This window comes from Panthera tigris, chromosome C1 (assembly GCF_018350195.1).
Source record: "Panthera tigris isolate Pti1 chromosome C1, P.tigris_Pti1_mat1.1, whole genome shotgun sequence".
Classification (NCBI taxonomy): domain Eukaryota; kingdom Metazoa; phylum Chordata; class Mammalia; order Carnivora; family Felidae; genus Panthera; species Panthera tigris.
The window spans coordinates 49,797,617-49,816,561 of NC_056667.1; the positions used below are offsets into that span (position 1 = coordinate 49,797,617).

At 37.5% G+C, this 18,945-nt stretch overlaps 1 protein-coding gene across 13 annotated transcripts in view; it reads left to right on the forward strand.

The window, feature by feature from the left end:
- NFIA (nuclear factor I A) overlaps positions 1-18,945 on the forward strand; it is a 371,559-nt gene that overhangs the window by 281,256 nt on the left and 71,358 nt on the right. For 11 of the 13 annotated variants that reach the window (XM_042997406.1, XM_042997401.1, XM_042997402.1 and 8 more), the window contains 2 exons: positions 13,944-14,072; positions 16,357-16,410. In XM_042997406.1, the coding sequence (XP_042853340.1) occupies positions 13,944-14,072; positions 16,357-16,410 (183 nt within the window). The remainder of the gene's footprint in view (positions 1-13,943; positions 14,073-16,356; positions 16,411-18,945) is intronic. The other 2 variants (XM_042997413.1, XM_042997411.1) reach the window with 1 other exon arrangement.

The following is an 18,945-nucleotide window of genomic DNA, read 5'->3' on the forward strand; positions in this document are numbered from 1 at the left end:
AGTTCACTGTGCTGGCTTTCCTGTATCTAATACATTTTATTTATCTAATAAACACTATTAGATATTTGTAGAACTCAAACAGAAGGTGGTTTTAACCTCTGATATAAAGAGAAAAAATTCTTTAGTTGTTCTTACTTCGTCTGTTCTTTGAACATAATGTAGATATTTCATAGACTCAAATAGTACCACAATTTGATTAACAATGAAAGGTAAATTAACCTGTATTTTGTCATTGGAATGCTGCTGGAATTTTAAATATGTGTTTTATAAGTAATAGCCACTGTTTATTGAGTGCTTACTATGGGCCAGATATTGTTCTAAGACATATATATTTTTAATCTGTAAAACATGATACAGGTCAGTAATAAGTCTGTTTTCAGACTTACTTCCATTTCTCATATGTTTTTTATACTTTTCCCTCATACTGAGTATTCTATTTAAATGTTAAATAATCAAATACAACACCATCAGTCTATCTAGGAATAAAGTTATCTTTTTTTTGGCATCAGTGTCTTTAATAAAGTAACTTTTTAATACTCCAGAATAGGGGCTTTATGTGGGGATTAGGGGAGAGAGGAAAGAAAGAAACCCTCCTGACCACACAGATCTCAAGAGTCCATAGCTTTTCTGCCTGTGCTACATGGCAGTTTCTGATGAGGTTGTCCACATCCCAGTTGCTTTCCTACTCAGCAGAGGATTACAATAATGCCTATTTATCCAACTCAATCCAAACAAGGATTTCAAATACATCATAAACTCATCAATTAATCAAAGATATGGCACCCATTTCAAGATGAGAGATGATGGGTGAATTACATCCCACAAGATTACGAGAAATGCTCACATTGACATAGTAAATCAGGGGCTGTCCCCTGATGGATTCCTGAACAACACAACAAGTCCTAAAATGGAGAGGGTTCTCTCCAGCGCTGAATCACAAAGTGTGTCTCTCAAATAGGAGACTTCAGGAATCAAAAAGTCACTTTATTTCATAGCATCATTTAACCTTGATGAACAATTAAACTGCCATAGAAACACTGAATCTTTTGAAATACAGTTAATTGGCTTGTGTCTTCAGAGAAAAGTATTACTGACCTCCCTTTATTAACAATTGAAAGCCCCTCTGAAACTTCTGGATTTAAAGTACTGGGTTACTCTGGTTCTTGGTTCTCTGGTCTGTTTAGAGTGAGAACTCTGTGTTGTGATCCGGTTCCTTCAGCCCACTGTGGAGAGCGGGCTTTACAGACAGCTGTGAATGTGTGGTAGTCATTCAGATACTACTGCAGCTCTTCCGGGTTTTAATGTGGTGCGAACATCTCATTGCCCTTCATTTTGAAGAAACATTGCTATCTTTAGCGATTGTATATAATGAGATGTAGTTAAAATTTTCATTTGCATCGCTGGAAATGCACTCAGACCATTAGGAAGTCAAGGAATGACAACCCAATATCCATTTCTAATCTGAAGTGTCCTCTGTAATACCAGATTACTCCGCCTTGTTGGGTATCCCAACCCAGAAATCACTTCGCTGTGATCAGCTTCCAAGATTAATGAATTCTAGTATACCAAGATTACTTACGACTCAATGCCAGTCGGGATTTGCCATCTGCCTTTCAGCCATTTCATGAACCCAACTGAAGAGAGGGTTTATCAAAATGGCTGTGCAACGTCTCCTGTGTTTTAACACTCTTTAGGGACTGATATATGCACCTCTTCGTGTTCTTATGTCAAAATACATATGTAAGGATTAAAAGTAGTATGGGTTGCATAAGAGTGCTTTTCAGGGCCAGTTATTCTTTGATATTTATCACTTCATAGTGGTGACACCTGCTTCTAATTTTAAGCGTTCTCTTTTTCAGTGGGTGATTTTTTTTTTCTTTTCAGAAAAGAAATCTTATCCTCAAAAGACTTAACTGGTAATTTTTCTCCTTTTGATGTGCTTGATATTTTTATGAGTTTGTCCATCAGTATTGAAGCCTTAACATGCCTTTAGGTAAAAAAAAAAAAAAAATCTTTATAATACATAATCATTATATTGGGTTACATAAATTTATGTCCTGGCCACACATTTGGAGACTTTTCCAGAGATATAGTTTATTTTAAATGTCATTATCTGCCACTTGGACTAGTTGACAGTTGTCTTAAATTGACAAAGCCGTAGAAATAAACTCTGCCTTGTGGGAGCAGTTCAGCAACTTACATTCAGTACACAAATTTGGTTGTTGTTTTTTACGTGCAGGGACACAGTTGCTGACAACTGTCATTTGAGATTGGAAAGTGGAAGGGAAAAAAAGAAAGGACCCTCATTTTGTCTCTTTAGACACATATGGAAATAGTCCTTTGGTTTGACGATAGCCAGCCCACTTGTAGAGCCCAACATGGTTTGCTTTTCAGTTTTTATCTTGTGTAAAGACCTTTTCCTAATAGATGCTGGGTAAAGTTAATTACACGAGTAGAAAAAGCTGCAAAAGATGGTATATTGCTAGAAGCCCTTTCTGATTGGCCTGTGGGGAGTTGTCTGTATAAAATTGGATCCTTGTGTTGGGATCCAAAAAAAAAAAAAAAAGGCGTGAATATGAAGGAGAAGCGCTAAATCATGACTCCAGAGAGAATGTCGGCCACGAGCAGTTTTTAGTTTAAGTGAAAACCAAACTTTAGGATTTGGACAAATAAGACAAGGAGAAAAAAGCGTGAATCATTAACTTCCATATAAAAGCATGATGGTGATCACCAAACTTAAATAAGTTTCTCTACAAAGGCTGTGACTGAATGGAACGAACTCCTTGACTTAATTGATATGAAAAACTGTGCCAAGTATTTACTCTTAGTGTCAGCTAAGTAATTTTTAATAAAATATTTCCAAGATATGAAGACAGTTAAGAAAACAGCACGGTTTTTAATAATTGCACTCCTAAGTAAACGGATCTATCATTACGTTGTCACAAAGAATGACAGTGAGCAGAAACATCCTGCTAATCCCTCTCAGATAAGTATTCAGTGTAATTAGACAGACACTGTCTCTTGTGTTGAGTGTAGCATTAATCAGGAGAAGTGCAACTTTACACAGAAAATTTTTTTTTCCTGAGATGTCATTGTTAAAAAAAAAAAAGACTTTTGTCAGACATTTTGGAAAATGATTTATGTAGTTGTGTATAGTTATTTCCCTTTTTAATTTTAATTTTTTTGTTTTAATGGTGTTTAATCAGAGCGTGGTCCTTTTGCATCCACAAAGCTGCATTTGAGATTCGTGGTTCATTCTGTTTTGCATAATGAGCATAACTTGCAGTGTTTTTAAGCTTTGAAATGACCTTGTGGCTCATCTGTCTAAAATGAAGGCATAACTCTTGGAAAGAGAGGTTTTCCTTATAAAGAAAGGGCCAGGAGTTTTCTGCATTAAATAAGAGCTCAAAAGAGAATCTCTTTCTGTGAAAAATTCCATGTTAAAATGATGAAATGTGTTGCCCCCTTCCAGCATCCACAGGCATTGCCTTTAAAAAAAAGGAAAAAAAAGTTTCCTTTTGCTGTGTAGCGTCCTGCTTGAACTATGAACTACTGCATAGTTATAAAGTCCTATCAGTTCAGCTCCTTACACAGCTCTGTCTTCCCAGTTTCTCAACAACTCAAACGCCTTTGATGGCAAAGAATAGGGTTATTGAAGGATGGTGGGCAGATTTCACTAAGTAACAGGTGGAGGTCAAAGTAGTTTATTTGCGGGGATGAACACAGTACAGAGATGAAAAATCAAATGCTTTGCCATAATAAGGTTTAGCAGGAAAATGCTGACTACACTAAGCTTAGATTCTAGCTGACAGAACCTTTTCTAGTGTTCATTACTTGATTTCACACTTCAAGCAATTTGAAGAGGCCTAAAATTATATTTCTTTTTTCCTCTATGAAATGTTCCAGTCAGTTTCAAATTTTACCTTAAGTAAAGTGATGGGTGTTCTGCTCGCATCCAAGGAACGCAGGGATGAATAGATCCCCGGTGCAGGCTTATCCCAAACGTGGAACATCACAGACGACATCTCTAAAATTAAATTTTACCAGTACGACCCTTAAACTCCAAGCTTTTGATCATGTTCTGACTGACAAAATCAGTGAGCATATTTTAATAAACACTTAACTTCACATCACCGAAACTGGTATTCTAGATAGAGAAAACTACCTATAAAGATGTTCACCAAGCTTGAGCACTGGTTTATCCCCAGCCTGTTGGCAATGGGGAGGAGAGGGCTACTGATGCTTCGTCCCCGCCCCCCCACCACCACAATATGTAATTCTGTATTTGTATAGTACCTATGTTTTACTTTTGTAACTTACAAAAGGGCTAAACATGCTGAAAAAATATAAAAGTAAGATTTACCTGTTATACAACAATAGGACCAAAAAAGTGAAAAATTATTTGGTGGCATATAAACCAGGGCTATCTAATAGAACTTTCTGCAGTGATGCAAATGTTCTACATCTGCACTGTCCAGTACTGTAACAGCTAGTCAAATATGGCTTTTGAGCACTTGAAATGTGGCTGTGCTGAGCAACTGAATTTTTAAATTCATTTCACTTTAATTAATTTAAATTTAAGTAGCCACATGTGGCTAGTAGCTACCATATTGGATAGGGCAGATATGAACCAAACATATGTATGATTGAGTTTTTTACTTTTCAGCTGGGTATCTAGGCAGGATGAATAAAACATTATGCTATGCTATACTATATTTATTTTTCATGCAAAGGAAATTACTTGGTTTTCTCAGTAATTTCTTGTTTATTCTCAGTCCTCTGTGAATATGTGTGATTGCTGTGTTGAGCCAAAATCAGTCCTTCCCTAAACACATGGAGGATGGGATAGAGGCAAGAGAGAATGGATAGGGAATCTCCAACTTGTAAATATTAGGAGCATGAAGTACAATTTTTTAAACTTCAGTCCTGACACTGGGGTGTCTGTACTTATCCTGACAGGAGAGGAAATCCCCTAAAAAATCAGGGAACTTTATTGCTGGCCCAGGAACCAGATCTTTACATGACATTTTCCTTGTGTCTATTCTTTACTCTCTCGGGTTGTAAATTTTCACTCACAAATGAACATTTGGAATACATTAGAGAACTCATCATTTCTTTTCTCCTGAATAATCCATATAATTTTTACTCCATTCTCCCATTTTAAAAAATTGAAGAAATCACTTGTATGCAAGCCTTTTAAATTACCTGAACTTCTTTATGATGTGGTAATTCTTTGGGGGGTCCTTTCTGTTCATCTGAAATGGTTGCGTATAGAGTAAGAAGGATGAACCTCAGAAGCTGTATTAACTCCCATTTTATTCTCCCCATCATAAAAATTATTTTAAAGCGTTTCTATTCACTGAAAAAGGGTAAAAGTCAAAATAGTCTGAATGTTTTACCTTTTTTATTGTTGAGTGTGTTAATCATAATAAATTACATTGGAATGAACCATAATGGATTTTATCATTAAGACACAAATCTAAGACGAGTGCAGGATCTTGAACTACTCCCCGTAGCACACAGCATGTGTTTCTACCCAGAGGAACAGAATGGCCCTTTAACTGTGGGATTAATCTGTGCAATTACAGCCTTTATTTAGCATCACAGTTGACGATCATCTCATCACAAGGTACAGATGAGATGGTCCTAGAAAGGTCCTGTTCTTGCCTGTGCAGCAGCTGCTTACGGAGTGCTGTGCTCTCTCCAGCTGGAAGAGGTGAAGCCAAGCATAAATTTGCTGGTGGTAGATGACTTGTAAAATATGGTACGGGTGCTATTCAACTTTCATCCTGAGCCTGAGGAATGACACTGATGCCTTCAGTCCGACAGACGTGACTAGGGTACCCATTGCCCACACTTCCACCAGGAGGTGCAGGGGAATCTGAATGGCCGGCGGTGAAGAAAACAGCCACAGTAGCAGTTAGCATGCCATTTAGGCTGTAGAACAATATATAAGTATCCTTAATGAGCTCTGTTTTAAACGAGCTCGTGATTAGTCTGAATTAGGAAGATAGATAAATGATCAGAACTTATTTCAGGAGGAGGCGCCTTGGTGGAGCAGGGCACCGGAAGCAGAAAGAGCTCTCTCCTGCTGGGTTCAAATCCCGGCTTGGAGTAGTGACTGTGGCTTCTCGCCTTCTTCAGGACTTCCTTCCCTCAGCTGTCCTCTTTCTGAGTCTTTGCTTTCTGTCTGTCTCCTGGACTGTTCCTACTGGTAGGCAAGCATGCTTCACTGCCTCCCATCTTCAAGAAGCTCTGCCTTGCTTCCCTGCATCTCCTTAGAGCTAATACTCTAGTTTCTGCTTCCCTCCAAAGACTGATTTCACAAAGAGTTGACTATGCCCATTTCCCCTGCTTCATCATTCCTGATTTTGTAAACCATTCTAACCTGTGTTCCGTGGGCCTTACTCCCCTGGAGCTCATTTATTCTCATTACACGTGATCTCTCAATAGCATTTGATTGACTCCATCGTAACCTTCTCCTTGAAATGGTTTCTATAAAACTTTGCTTTCCTAGGAGTTAAATGACTCTGCTAAGTTGCCTATTTTGATCCTGACTTTAGTAGTTTAGGGGCCTCCCTTGTTGTCAAGACTTACTGAATTCTAGACAATTGTGTGTGTTAGACTCTACCTCTGGTTTAGGTAGTATTTACTGCATTATAACATAGAGAAGGTTTGGAAGGTATCAGTCTCAAAAAAAGAATTTTGGTCTTTCTTATGTTTGTAGGAGGCTTTATAAAGGAAGCAACTTGTTGAATAGGCAAGAGACCTATTGTAAATATTAAATGTATGTATTTACTCTTTTACAATTTAACATCTTTGGATCATTATGTTCTTCTAAGACTGTGATATTTATTTCTTGGAGATTCTGTTTTAGAATTACTGATAATAAAGGCATGTGTGTGGCTCATTCGGTTAAGCTTCTGACTTTTGCTCAGGTCATGATCTCCCAGTTCATGAGTTTGAGCCCTGGATCAGGCTCTGTGCTGATAGCTCAGAGCCTAGAGCATGTTTCGGATTCTGTGCTTCCCTCTCTCTCTCTGTCCCTCCCTACTCACATTCTGTCTCTCTCTTTCAAAAATATATAAACATTAAAATTTTTTTAATTAAAAAAATTTTTTTAAAGAATTACTGGTAATAAATGCAGTATGTTTAATAAAATCCTAACTAATCCCTACTAATGCCAAGAAAAACCTTTGGTATAGAAGATACAATGATTCTTAGTATATTTCAGATTCTTTTTTATTTTTTGCATGTTCTTTTGCAGCTGATGCAACCTTCCTTTGAGTTTTTTCTTTGCATAACCAAATTAGAAACTTCAACTATAAATATACTTTATTGACTTAAATAGGACACTGCTTTTATAATATACAAGGGAAACTATATGAGGGTAGTGTGATGTATTACAAAACATACAAGTTTCAGAACAAGAGAGACCTGACTCTGAAATACCACTTAATAGCTGTATGATCTTGAACAAGTTGCTTGACATCTCTTGGTATCTAGTTTCTGCATTATTAAGTTATAAGTAGGCAGTGTATTAATACCTAAAAGGGAAGCATGAAATACATGATTACATGATACATTAATACATGACAATACAAGCATTTGAGATGTTTGTAAATACATGGTACATAGTAGGTACTCCATAATTTGTAGATTTTACTATTTATCTGTTTTGGGGAAATGATAAATATAAGAGGTTTGATGACCATCTCCTTAGCTGCCTCCCAGCCCTCTTGAGGCCACTAGATGGAAGAGGCTTCCAGTAGTCTTTAGGTCTGGTATAGTAATTGCTCTGCTAAAGCAGTAGTAAAGATAGGTCATTGGGAATTGGATGAAGGCAATGATCTGGAGAATATAGAAAGTCAAACGTGAACAGCCAAACTTGCAACATTTTGTAGTCCTCTCTAACCTGCTTAAATATTGGATTTTAAAACAAAAGTGCAGAGTCTACTTGTTTCCAGCATTCTTCCCAAACAGATTGCGACTATAAATGAACATTACTGAAAATTTTCTGTTCTTGACTTTGATAGTTTGAAGAAAGAAATACATGCCAGTTAAATCTTCGCTGACAACTTGAATTACAGCACCCCCAACTCCTACAACAGATGAGATAAGGTCCTGCTGTCCTGAGCAGCATTACCAGGGAGAATTTTCACAGGACAATGGATTTTTGATAAGTCCTCCAACAAATCCAGAATGTTGTTCCATTGTTTCTGGAATAGTTCTAGTCTATTGTGTGATCTCTCCCTTCTCCCCCTGCTTCCCATTAGTATTGTACCTACATTGATGACTAAAAATCCCCTTTTAGAAGCTTCCTTAAGCAAAGAACAGCATTATGCTTCCTTCTCATTCCTGTAGGACTTGCTTCATAATTTTCCCTATAAAGTTCTTGGTCAAAGTGTTTAGTAAATCTCACAATCTGGGAGAGAGAGGGAGTTGAAATTAATTATGTGTTTTTTTCCCTGTGTCTTATTTTTACTTTTTGTAACATCAAGTTATAGAAAAACTTACCAAAAAAAAAAAAAAAAACCTTGATTTTTTATGAGACCCCAAGAATTATTTTTGAGTTGATTTTCATGTCATTTGATCTGATTTTGTTATTAGTATGTTTTTTTAAGAATCAGAGGGAAATAGAAATTTTCCAAAGTGTTTACGCCTTTGGAAATAACCACTTATTTGTCTCTTTGCTACATGCAGAGATGTCTTAACTGTTTCCTCTGGGTGAGTGTAGACTAGTGGAAAACCACACTACCTAGGATGTATTTGCTAAAAATCATGGAAGCTTCTGGAATTCTAGAGTAATTAGTGCATAGTCAGCATCTTTAATGCATACATTTCTAGCATGGACTGTAGTCTCATATTTGAATATCATCTTAGTTTGCTATTGCTGTATAACAAATTACCACAAATACAGTTTAAAAAAAAACACATTTATTACCTGACAGCTTCCATGGGTCAAGAGTCTGGACACAGCTTAGGTTGTCCCTCATCTCAGGGTCTCACATGGCTGCAATCAACATTTCATCCAGACTACATTCCTTTCTGGAGCTCTGAGTTCTCTTGCAAACTCTCGTGATTATTGGGAGAATTTAGTTCCTTATAGCTTTACGACTAAGGTTCCACCTTTCTTAGAGCTGGCTATCAGCCAGGGGCCTTGCTTAGCATCTAGAGGTCCCTGCAGTTCCTTGCCATGTGGCCCCCTCACAGGCTCTTTCCCCTGGTGGCAGCTTACTTCTTCAAAGCCAGCAGGAGAACCTCTCTGACCTCTATTCTAGTCCCTCTGTTACAGGGTTTACCTGATTAGGTCAGGCCCACCCAGAATAATAATCCTTTACTTAATTCAGAGTCACCTGATTAGGAACCGTAATTACATCTGCAAAAGTCCCTTCACCTTTGCAATACAACAACCTGATCACAAGAATAGCATCCATCACATTCACAGGTACTGCCCACATTCAACTGGAGATTACATTAGTATGTACCCCAGGGGCCAAGAGCCATGGGGCCATCTTAGAATTCTGACCACCACAAATATTAATGACGACTGTAACGGAATCTTTGCAGGTACTGTTTTTGGCCTGTACTTTCAAAGTTTTCCTGTTGGGCTTCTCACTGCCTTCAAGGATCAGAGTCACTGAATGACTAGAATTTCATGTTTGCCTGTGTCCTCTGGACACTGAAATGACTCAGGTAGCTTAGGAAAATGGCAAAGTGAGAGAAATCTGGAAAGTCTGATGAATAGTGAACCAATGACAAGCCAAAATGCTTCTTGAAATCCATCTTCTATTTTCTTTACCACCATTGGGGTTTTTATGGCAATCAATAGGAGAAAATGTTCCATTTAAACACACCATTCTGCTCAATTTCTGCTTCTTGTTCTGTAAACTTCTTTATTTTACATATTGAAAAGAACTTTGAAATAATATTTTGTTTGTTCCAGGAAAAGGGCAGTATTATTTTATAATCCTTTTTAAAAAATCTGAGAGTGAGGGAGGCAAACCATAAGAGACTCTTAAATACTGAGAACAAACTGAGGGTTGATTGGGGGGTGAGGGAGAGGGGAAAGTGAATGATGGACATTGAGGAGGGCACTTGTTGGGATGAGCACTGGGTGTTGTATGGAAACCAATTTGACAATAAATTATATTTAATATGAAACAAAAAAATCTGATACTTCTTTTTTTTAGATTTTTTTTATTATTTTTTAAAATTTTATTATTTTTTTTAAATTTCCATCCAAATTAGTTAGCATATAGTGCAACAATGATTTCAGGATTAGATTCCTTAGTGCCCCTTACCCATTTAGCCCATCCCCCCTCCCACCCCCCCTCCAGTAACCCTCAGTTTGTTCTCCATATTTATGAGTCTCTTCTGTTTTATCCCCCTCCCTGTTTTTGTATTATGTTTGTTTCCCTTCCCTTATGTTCATCTGTTTTGTCTCTTAAAGTCCTCATATGAGTAAAGTTATACGATATTTGTCTTTCTCTGACTAATTTCACTTAGCATCATACCCTCCAGTTCCATCCATGTAGTTGCAAATGGCAAGATTTCATTCTTTTTGATTGCTGTGTAATACTCCATTATATATATTATATATATATATAAATAATATATAATATTATATATATATTACTCCATTATATATATATGTGTGTATATATATGTATATGTATATATATATGTATGTATATGTATATACATATATATACACACATATATATATACACCCCACATCTTCTTTATCCATTCATCCATCGATGGACATTTGGGCTCTTTCCATACTTTGGCTATTGTTGATAGTGCTGCTATAAAAATGGGGGTGCATGTGTCCCTTCAAAACAGCACACCTGTATCCCTTGGATAAATGCCTAGTAGTGCAGTTGCTAAGTCATAGGGTAGTTCTAATTTTAATTTTTTGAGGAACCTCCATACTTTTTTCCAGAGTGGCTGCACCAGCTTGCATTCTGAAAAAAATCTGATACTTCTAAAAAATACATTGAAATTATAGTTTTGATTTATTAAGAAAAAGCCAGTCAGTCATTAATCCTTACAGTAATTGCATAACAATTGTGCATAGCTAATTGGTAAAAGAAATTCTAACAAGAAGCTTATTTTTAATCTATGGGGCAGAAACTAAACTTGATTTTGAAAATATAAGTCAGGATTAATGTTCTCTCACTTTTAACATAAAGTAGTTTACTACCATTTTGAAATTTTATCCTGCCAATTAAGTATACGAAGCAAATTAACCAAAACATACATTATGCATATGGAGAAAATATTAAAGTATATAATAAGGAAATGTGCTCGATACAAGTCTTTAAAAATTGAAAACACAAAGTAATTTTGAGATTCATGACAGCCTTAGGGATCATATTACTTGACTGCGATAAATTTAGAAGATTATACATAGTTTGGCTTCTTCTTGCGTGCAGACAGTATTTCTTTTCTCTTTAACTCTTTCAAAAAAGATTCCAATTTTGCTGTTTTTGAGTCCATTTACCAACTTAGTCATTCTTTATGCTTGTTATTCTCTAAATTTTACCTATTTCATTCCCCTTTTTAAAAGACTAAATGCACATGGTGGATTTAAGTCAATATTTCTGCAGTATTTAGAATGGCATGGGATGGGACACGTGAACTTTTCAAAGAAATGATAACTTTTCCTTGAGTCCAACCATTTGCTTTCTTATGTGAGGTTAGTTCAGATACTGCATTTCATCAGTGATTCCATTGTCTGGAAAAAATCCTGCCGTCTTAAAAGTTTTGACATTTTCATTTTCTGTTCTCTTTCTGTTTCGTGGCACATATTTCAGGCATTTGACTGATTTTGAATCAGTGGACTGGTTGACAGCCTAAAAATGTGTTTTGCACAGGAGAGGCTTAAATGAATTGAGAAGTTTGTTGACATTTGGGTAACTCTGTATTTCTTCCCTTTAATTTTTTAATTTGAAATCTCCTTTCTAATGTAATTATGTGATTATACCTTAGGCTAGGTTACTTGGCATGAATGTTGATCCAAAACCTCAACCCATCGTAATGATGTTAAGATACTGGCATGGTGTGATTTTGGTTACTGATTCAAAGAGCAAAGAAACATAGCTAAAGTTGCTTCGTGACTCACTTTTTCATTCAAATCACATAGATACTGATCTGGAATGGATGGGATCTAGATTGGTGGTGTGAAGTTCTAGTTTGGTGAACTTGTTTCACACACAAGTTGGTGTGAAATCACACACCACTTCATATTCTTTACATTGCACCACACAAATATGCTCACCAACTTGCAATTTCTTTCTTTCTTGGGGTCACACTCCCTAGTTTTACTAGGCCCCCACACATCAATGAGTAAAGCCACAGATAAAGCTGCAACCGTTACAAGTAGTGTAAATATCTTTTCAGGCCACTTGCTGTGTCCTAGACCCTCTGCTGAATATCCTGAAAATGGAAGGGGCAAAACAGACATGGTCTCTATCCTTATAGAATCTGTAGTCACACTCGGAGCTTGTGTGGTAGAACCTTATTAAGGAAATCTGTGATCGGAAATAACAAGGACACATTTATATACAGGCCGAACTAAGTTTTGGAACAGATCTATACCTACAAAGTGCTTGGCACAGTGCATTGTAGTCAGTAACTACTCAATAACAGGTACATGCTAATATCATTATTACTTTTATATCCTATTTTTCTAGCTCACCCAGTAATTCTCTGGTCATAGAATACAACACATATAGACATACATGTGTAAGTAAAGGAGATCTGATTCTTTTGACACGAGTACAGACCAGTTTTGAGCTGCAAATTTAAGAGAGCCCAAATTTGTCCTGTGATGTGGAGACGAGAAGTCATTTCCTTTATTTTTATATCCAAGTTTTCATTGTTTTAATTGGCACCCTACCAAACTGATAGATGCCTCCAGTTGTGTATATCAGCATGGTTGCCGAGAACATTACAAACTCAGTAATTACAAGAGACTATTTTCCCATTATTTTCTTCCCGAAGCATTTTCTATGCTGGAAATGTTATGAAAACCTCAGAAACTATAGTAAAACTACTATTTTTAAAAACAAGTTTTTATTGTATTTTCTTAACATAAAAGTGTAATATACGTTCATCATAGAAAAAACAAGTAAGCAAAAAGAGGCAATGAAAATCACCCAGATACAACACACAGAGAGAACTACTGTTAGAGTTTATGTGTATTTCCTTCCAGCTCTTTCTCTGTACGTAGAAATATATTTTTAAATGGCATCATAGCACAACATCCTATTTTATTATTGCTTTCCATGTCTTTATTCCATGTCATTAATTATCTTTCCATGTCATTCTTTTACAGTATTATTTCCTTGGGTTCTATCATATTTATTTAACCAGTTTCAATTGTTAGGAGGCATTTAAGGAGTTTTTACTTATATCTTTTCTTTCTTTTTTCTACTATAAATGATTCATCACATGAACAACTAACTGAGTTGCCATTGTTGAGGGTTTTTTTTTTTTAATGTTAAAATAGCTGAATTATTTAAAATGTGGAGAAAGGGCCTTGGTGCTTAAGGAAGGTACCTGGCAAGATGAAGTGACTGCAGATGAGGTCTTCATGTGCCTTCGAGAGCCTTCTTCCTCAAGGGTCCCAGGAGCCACAGGCATATAAAAACTCTTAAGCAACACTGGAAAGTGGCCCTCTGTAATTAGAAAGATCAATATTGCCAAAATGGACTGCGATTTAGTAAAATAAATTGAAATCAGTTATAGTCGGATTTATCAGGGAACCATTTTGTCACCTGTTTTGTTCCCATGACAAATTCAAAGCAATTCAGAACAAATTTTGCGCTCACAGGTGGATTTCTTTTTTTAATTCTTTCAGTTTTATCTTTTAGGTTGTACAAGCTGTCGTGCCATGAATTAAAGTGTGCTTATCACTCCATCCTTCTTGCCAGGAATGCCATCTCCAACCACACTGAAGAAGTCGGAGAAGTCTGGTTTCAGCAGCCCCTCCCCTTCGCAGACCTCCTCCCTGGGAACGGCATTCACACAGCATCACCGACCTGTCATTACAGGACCCAGAGGTGAGCTGCTCCACGGGCTCCCTTGGTCGCGCTTAGATCATGGCCTCGAGAGCAAGGGTAGCAAAGTGAGAGACAAGGAGGCCTCTCCCAGAATGCTCCTAAGGGCAGTGAGTGTTCCAATTTCTCATCCTTGGGAACAGCTTTGGCACCAAAGCCTTGATCCCTACCTAAGGCCAAAAAGGAACCAAAACCTCTCATTACCGAAGGGATATTGCAGAGAGGTGGGAGGTAATTGGAACTGAACCAAAATCAAATCTGTCCTACAGGTTGTACAAAAGAAGTGTGTGTGTGGGTGTGTGTGTGGGTGTGTGTGTGGGTGTGTGGGGGGTGTGTGTGTAGGGGGGGGGTTAGGTGAGTGTATGTTCCTGTAGTTAGTTACCTGTTTGCATGTAATAAGCTGTTTTTCATTCTCTCATCCCTGCTGATTCCCTTTCCTTGAAACCTGATTTCAATATGTGGCATTTTGCATTGAGATTGTTTGCATCACGGTGTTGACGAGCAGTCTTCACTCACTCCTTTTGAAGTGGTAGATAGTTTGTCTGGTTTTCATTGCAATGTTTTCATTATTTTTGTCCCGTGTGCTTTTAAGTTTATTATTAAAATGTGTCCACAAGAAATATGATTTGTATTTTGCATTAAAGACAAGCTTTAAACCTCAAGAGAATGTCAGCAAATCACTTAACTCGATCTTATTGCAAGATGAAAATATTTATTAGTTTGTTTATGAAACTCCCCACAGTAGGAGTATGAATAACTGTAACCACGTTTACTTTCTTCCATCAGATCATCATTTAGGTAGGTCTGTGATCTACCAGCTGGTGTTATAAAACAGCCTAGAAAGTTACGGTCTCTTGTCTACCTTAACATACACCTGGGGAAACTGATATTTCTTGCATTAATCTCAAAGTGAGACCCACAAATCTGAATCCCTTTATGAATACTCTGGGTGCATCTCAGGGAAGTATGGAAGTTGAGAGGGCCGGCCAGCGCACACGTGCAGAAATCACATTGAAGAAAACAAGTATTTGGACTATTTTGTGAAGCAATTACTATATTTACAATTATGAAAACGTACATGCTCCATCTTTAAACATGTGATCTTGATAGAATTTTGTCAAGATTTCTTATTATTTTCAATTGTGTGGTGTGCATGCGTGTGTGTGTGTATGTGTGTGTGTGTGTGTGTGTGTGTGTTATAATTAGAAAGGCAACATACGTATTTTTTTCTGACTTGAAAACCTTGCATCTGAGTTGGATTATACAGTCCCAAAATGAGTCTGTTAAAATGGGGGTAGTATTATGATATTATCCTCATAGTCATTAAGCATCTCAACTGTGGTGGAAAATAAAAGATATGAAGTCCTTTTAGTCAGAAGATTTTTGGTCTCATGGAGATAAGGCATGTGATGTTTCTTATCTTTTTTATGGTCATTCTAAATGCTAAATGAATGTTAAAAGTAGAAATTTCTGCAGGAACTCAGAGGAGAGGACTATGGAGTTTCATTCATTCATTCAACAACAGTTCCCTGAGTGCCTGTCATGGGAGTTCAGTGGTTCCTGTCCTCATAAAGCATACAGTCTAGGGCAGAGAGAGATACAAGGAAATAAGCATTCAGAAGATAATGTGGAACGTGCTATTACCGCTTTTTACCTAATAAAGAGATTTCAAAATATAGATAGCATTGAAGACAAATCTTAAAAAGTTGCTTATGTGAATGGAAGGCATTCCAAGCAGAGGAAAGATTCATGGTGTAGCAAAGTAATAAGGATCGGGAAGAATAATATGGCAGCAATCAGGATAGCTGGGTAAGGTGCCTCTTTGCCTTTCCACTTATCTTGTGGATTTTTTAATGTCCTCACCAGTAAAATGGGCCAGTACTATTGTTGAAAGAACTTTTCCTCCCAGCCGCCTATGCTTATGTAGAAACACGATAAGACAGTATTTGTAGAGACTCTTTGAGGGCATAAAGCGATGTGCATATATTATCATTTATTCAGTAAATATTGAGTGCCTTCTATGTGTCTTGCCTTAAAGCTGTAGTTCTACAATTATTAAAACAATTCTACTGTTTACCTGTGAGTGCCAAGATTGGGAGCTTCTTCATGCTACATACTTAAACATATTTGCTGAAACAGCCCATGCTGGGTTGAACCAGAGTGGACCTCCCTAGCCTTCAGAACAATGAGCTTTGATCTTATATTCATAGCGTGAACAGTGTTTATGAGGAAAAGAGACACCTAGTTTAAGAATTATGAAATACCAAAGATTCTTTGTTTTCACCAGAATTCAAGATGGTTCCCAGTATCCTCGGTTCTCCTTTCTGGAAAATCTACTCAGGTACCCATTCTTATTGCACCCTGCCCCCCCCCTTAGTGGTCTGGTAAAGGGAATTGGAATAACGTAGATGAAACTCTTCAGTGGTGTTGTTGTGGCAAGAATCTGAGTGGAGATGGGCTAACATGAGACATTTGGGGGCTAAGATATTTTTTAGGGTTGGCATTGAGCGTCTGGCTGTCTGAGAAATATTTGCTGCAGGTGCCATATTGTCCTTTATTCTTCTCTGAACCAGTTGGAAAGCTAATGCTTGGAATGAGATCACAGGATTAAAAGTTGATATTTTAGGAAGATGAGGCCAAACTGAAAGAGAGAGTCTGACCGAACGAGCCAGCGTGGAATAAATGTGACGTGTACATAAAGGAGACTTCAACCTCACATGTTCCTTTTATTGTAAAGAGTTGCCATAACCCAAATCAGTAAATCATTATAGAGAATCCAGACAGACAGTAGAACTTCAAAGGGCCTGGAAGAAGAGAAAGGGTCCTAGAGCACAGGGATGGGGGAAGGGGGTGGGGTTGTTTACTGCACCCTTGCTCAGAATCACGTGGTGTATTCACCTCTGGGTAGGACTCAGATTGCAAGGATTCTGCTGCCTTCTTTAAAACTTTCTTAAAATACCTTGACTAGACAAACCCCAGTTCATAAACAATAACTGTATGACATATCTCAGTGCTCAGGCCAGAGGTGATATTTTAACAGAGCAACAGCAAAGCAAGGTCACTGTGCTTAAAAAACAGTGGCCCTATTTTTGACTACAGATATAAGCCACATTTGGAAATTTGGTGGCCAGTTGTTACCAAGGAAACCTCTCTTTGAAAGTTCAAAACAAGTGCAGAAAAATAGGGCCTTGAGGGAGGCAGCATTGTATAGTGGGTAAGCATAAAGGCGTGGGGGTCAAACGGACCAGTGTCTGAATCCTGTCTCCACCACTTTTACCAACCGTGTCAACCTGGTACAGTGCTTTACTTCTCTGAGTCATAGGTTCCTCCTCTATAAATTGGAGATCGTAATCTCTGCCTCAAGAGAATCATGTTGTCTCGGGAGCAAATGAAATCATGTGTTTGCAGTTGTTTGCCCAGTACCTGGAAATAGAGCGTGTACTCAAGTCATACAAACAGTTCAATCACCCATTTTCACCCAGGCTTTGAAAATTTTCATGTCGTCCCTCTTGCTTTCACCTATCAACATTTTGCCCATCCCAAGACCGGTGCAAGTACAATTTTTACATGCAAACCCTTAGCTCCACACAGGCTGCCATCCCCCCCACGCTCTGTGAAGTCCCATAGCCTTTCATGTCTACAGATTTCCTCCACTGGTGCCTTGCTTTGTTATTAATGTACATGCCTTGTCGTTCTCGTAGAATGAAACCTTTGAAAGGGAGGATCTATAACTTACACTTTTTATTGCCTTCATTGTGTCTCATGCAATGGATATTATGCTCAAATACTGGTTGAATAAATAAAAAGTATCAGATTGCACATAAATGTACACAAAAGACATCATCCCCTCCCCCACACTGACAAGATCCCATTGCTTCACAAGAACTAAGGGTGATAAATGGCTAATAGTTTATGCAGGGCTTCTTTATAAGGAATGTCCACGGGGGCGCCTGGGTGGCTCCGTCGGTTAAGCATCCGACTTCATCTGAAGTCATGATCTCGAGGTTTGTTAGTTCGAGCCCCACGTCGGGCTCTGTGCTAACAGCTCAGAGCCTGGAGCCTGCCTCAGATTCTGTGTCTCCCCATCTCTCAGTCCCTCCCCTGCTCATGCTCTGTGTCTATCAATAATAAATGTTTAAAAAAATTAAAAATATGTATATAAGGAATGTCCACGATGGGGAAGAAAACCTTTATAAGATTATATGAGTAAAACTTTGACATGGAAACTATGGTTTTTTGTATTTTATGCTAGTCTAATCACTTCCCTATGTACATCATGAAGGTAGAAATATGTGTGTGTGTGTTTGTTTGTTTTTTTAAACAAATCCCCTCTCTAATGAATTGGCTTTCTTTGTGGCTTTGATAAATCATTTAACCTTGTGGTCTCAGTTTGGCCATCTGTATCATGGGAAGAATACTTGGCCACCTATGTAGTTAAAATTAGGTAAAGGGGTTAAAGCATTTTGGAACACCCTGGGGAGTGGAGAAGACATTAAGTTTCCATAAAAGCATCTACATGTCATTGTATATTATTACAATTATTGTGTACTTTAAGCTGAATGATTGGGCTTTCAAAAACTTTCTTTTGCCAGCACTCAAAATTTCAGCCATAACAAAGTATTTAATCACGACAGTTTGATTTATGATAATCGAAAAAAAACTTTTGTTTTTTAAACAAGTCTTCCCTTTGCTTTTTAAACAGTTGTAAATTTGCCCTTTAAATTTGGAGCAGTAATATTTTAGAGTTCCTTGAAAGTTTGTCTTTAGGTGTCTGCCTAAAATCTTTGCTATTTTCAAAAACAAGCTAATGAACGATACTTAATTTAAGTATTTCATTTAATTGAATGCTTTACACTAAGTAAAACAGCTCTGTGCT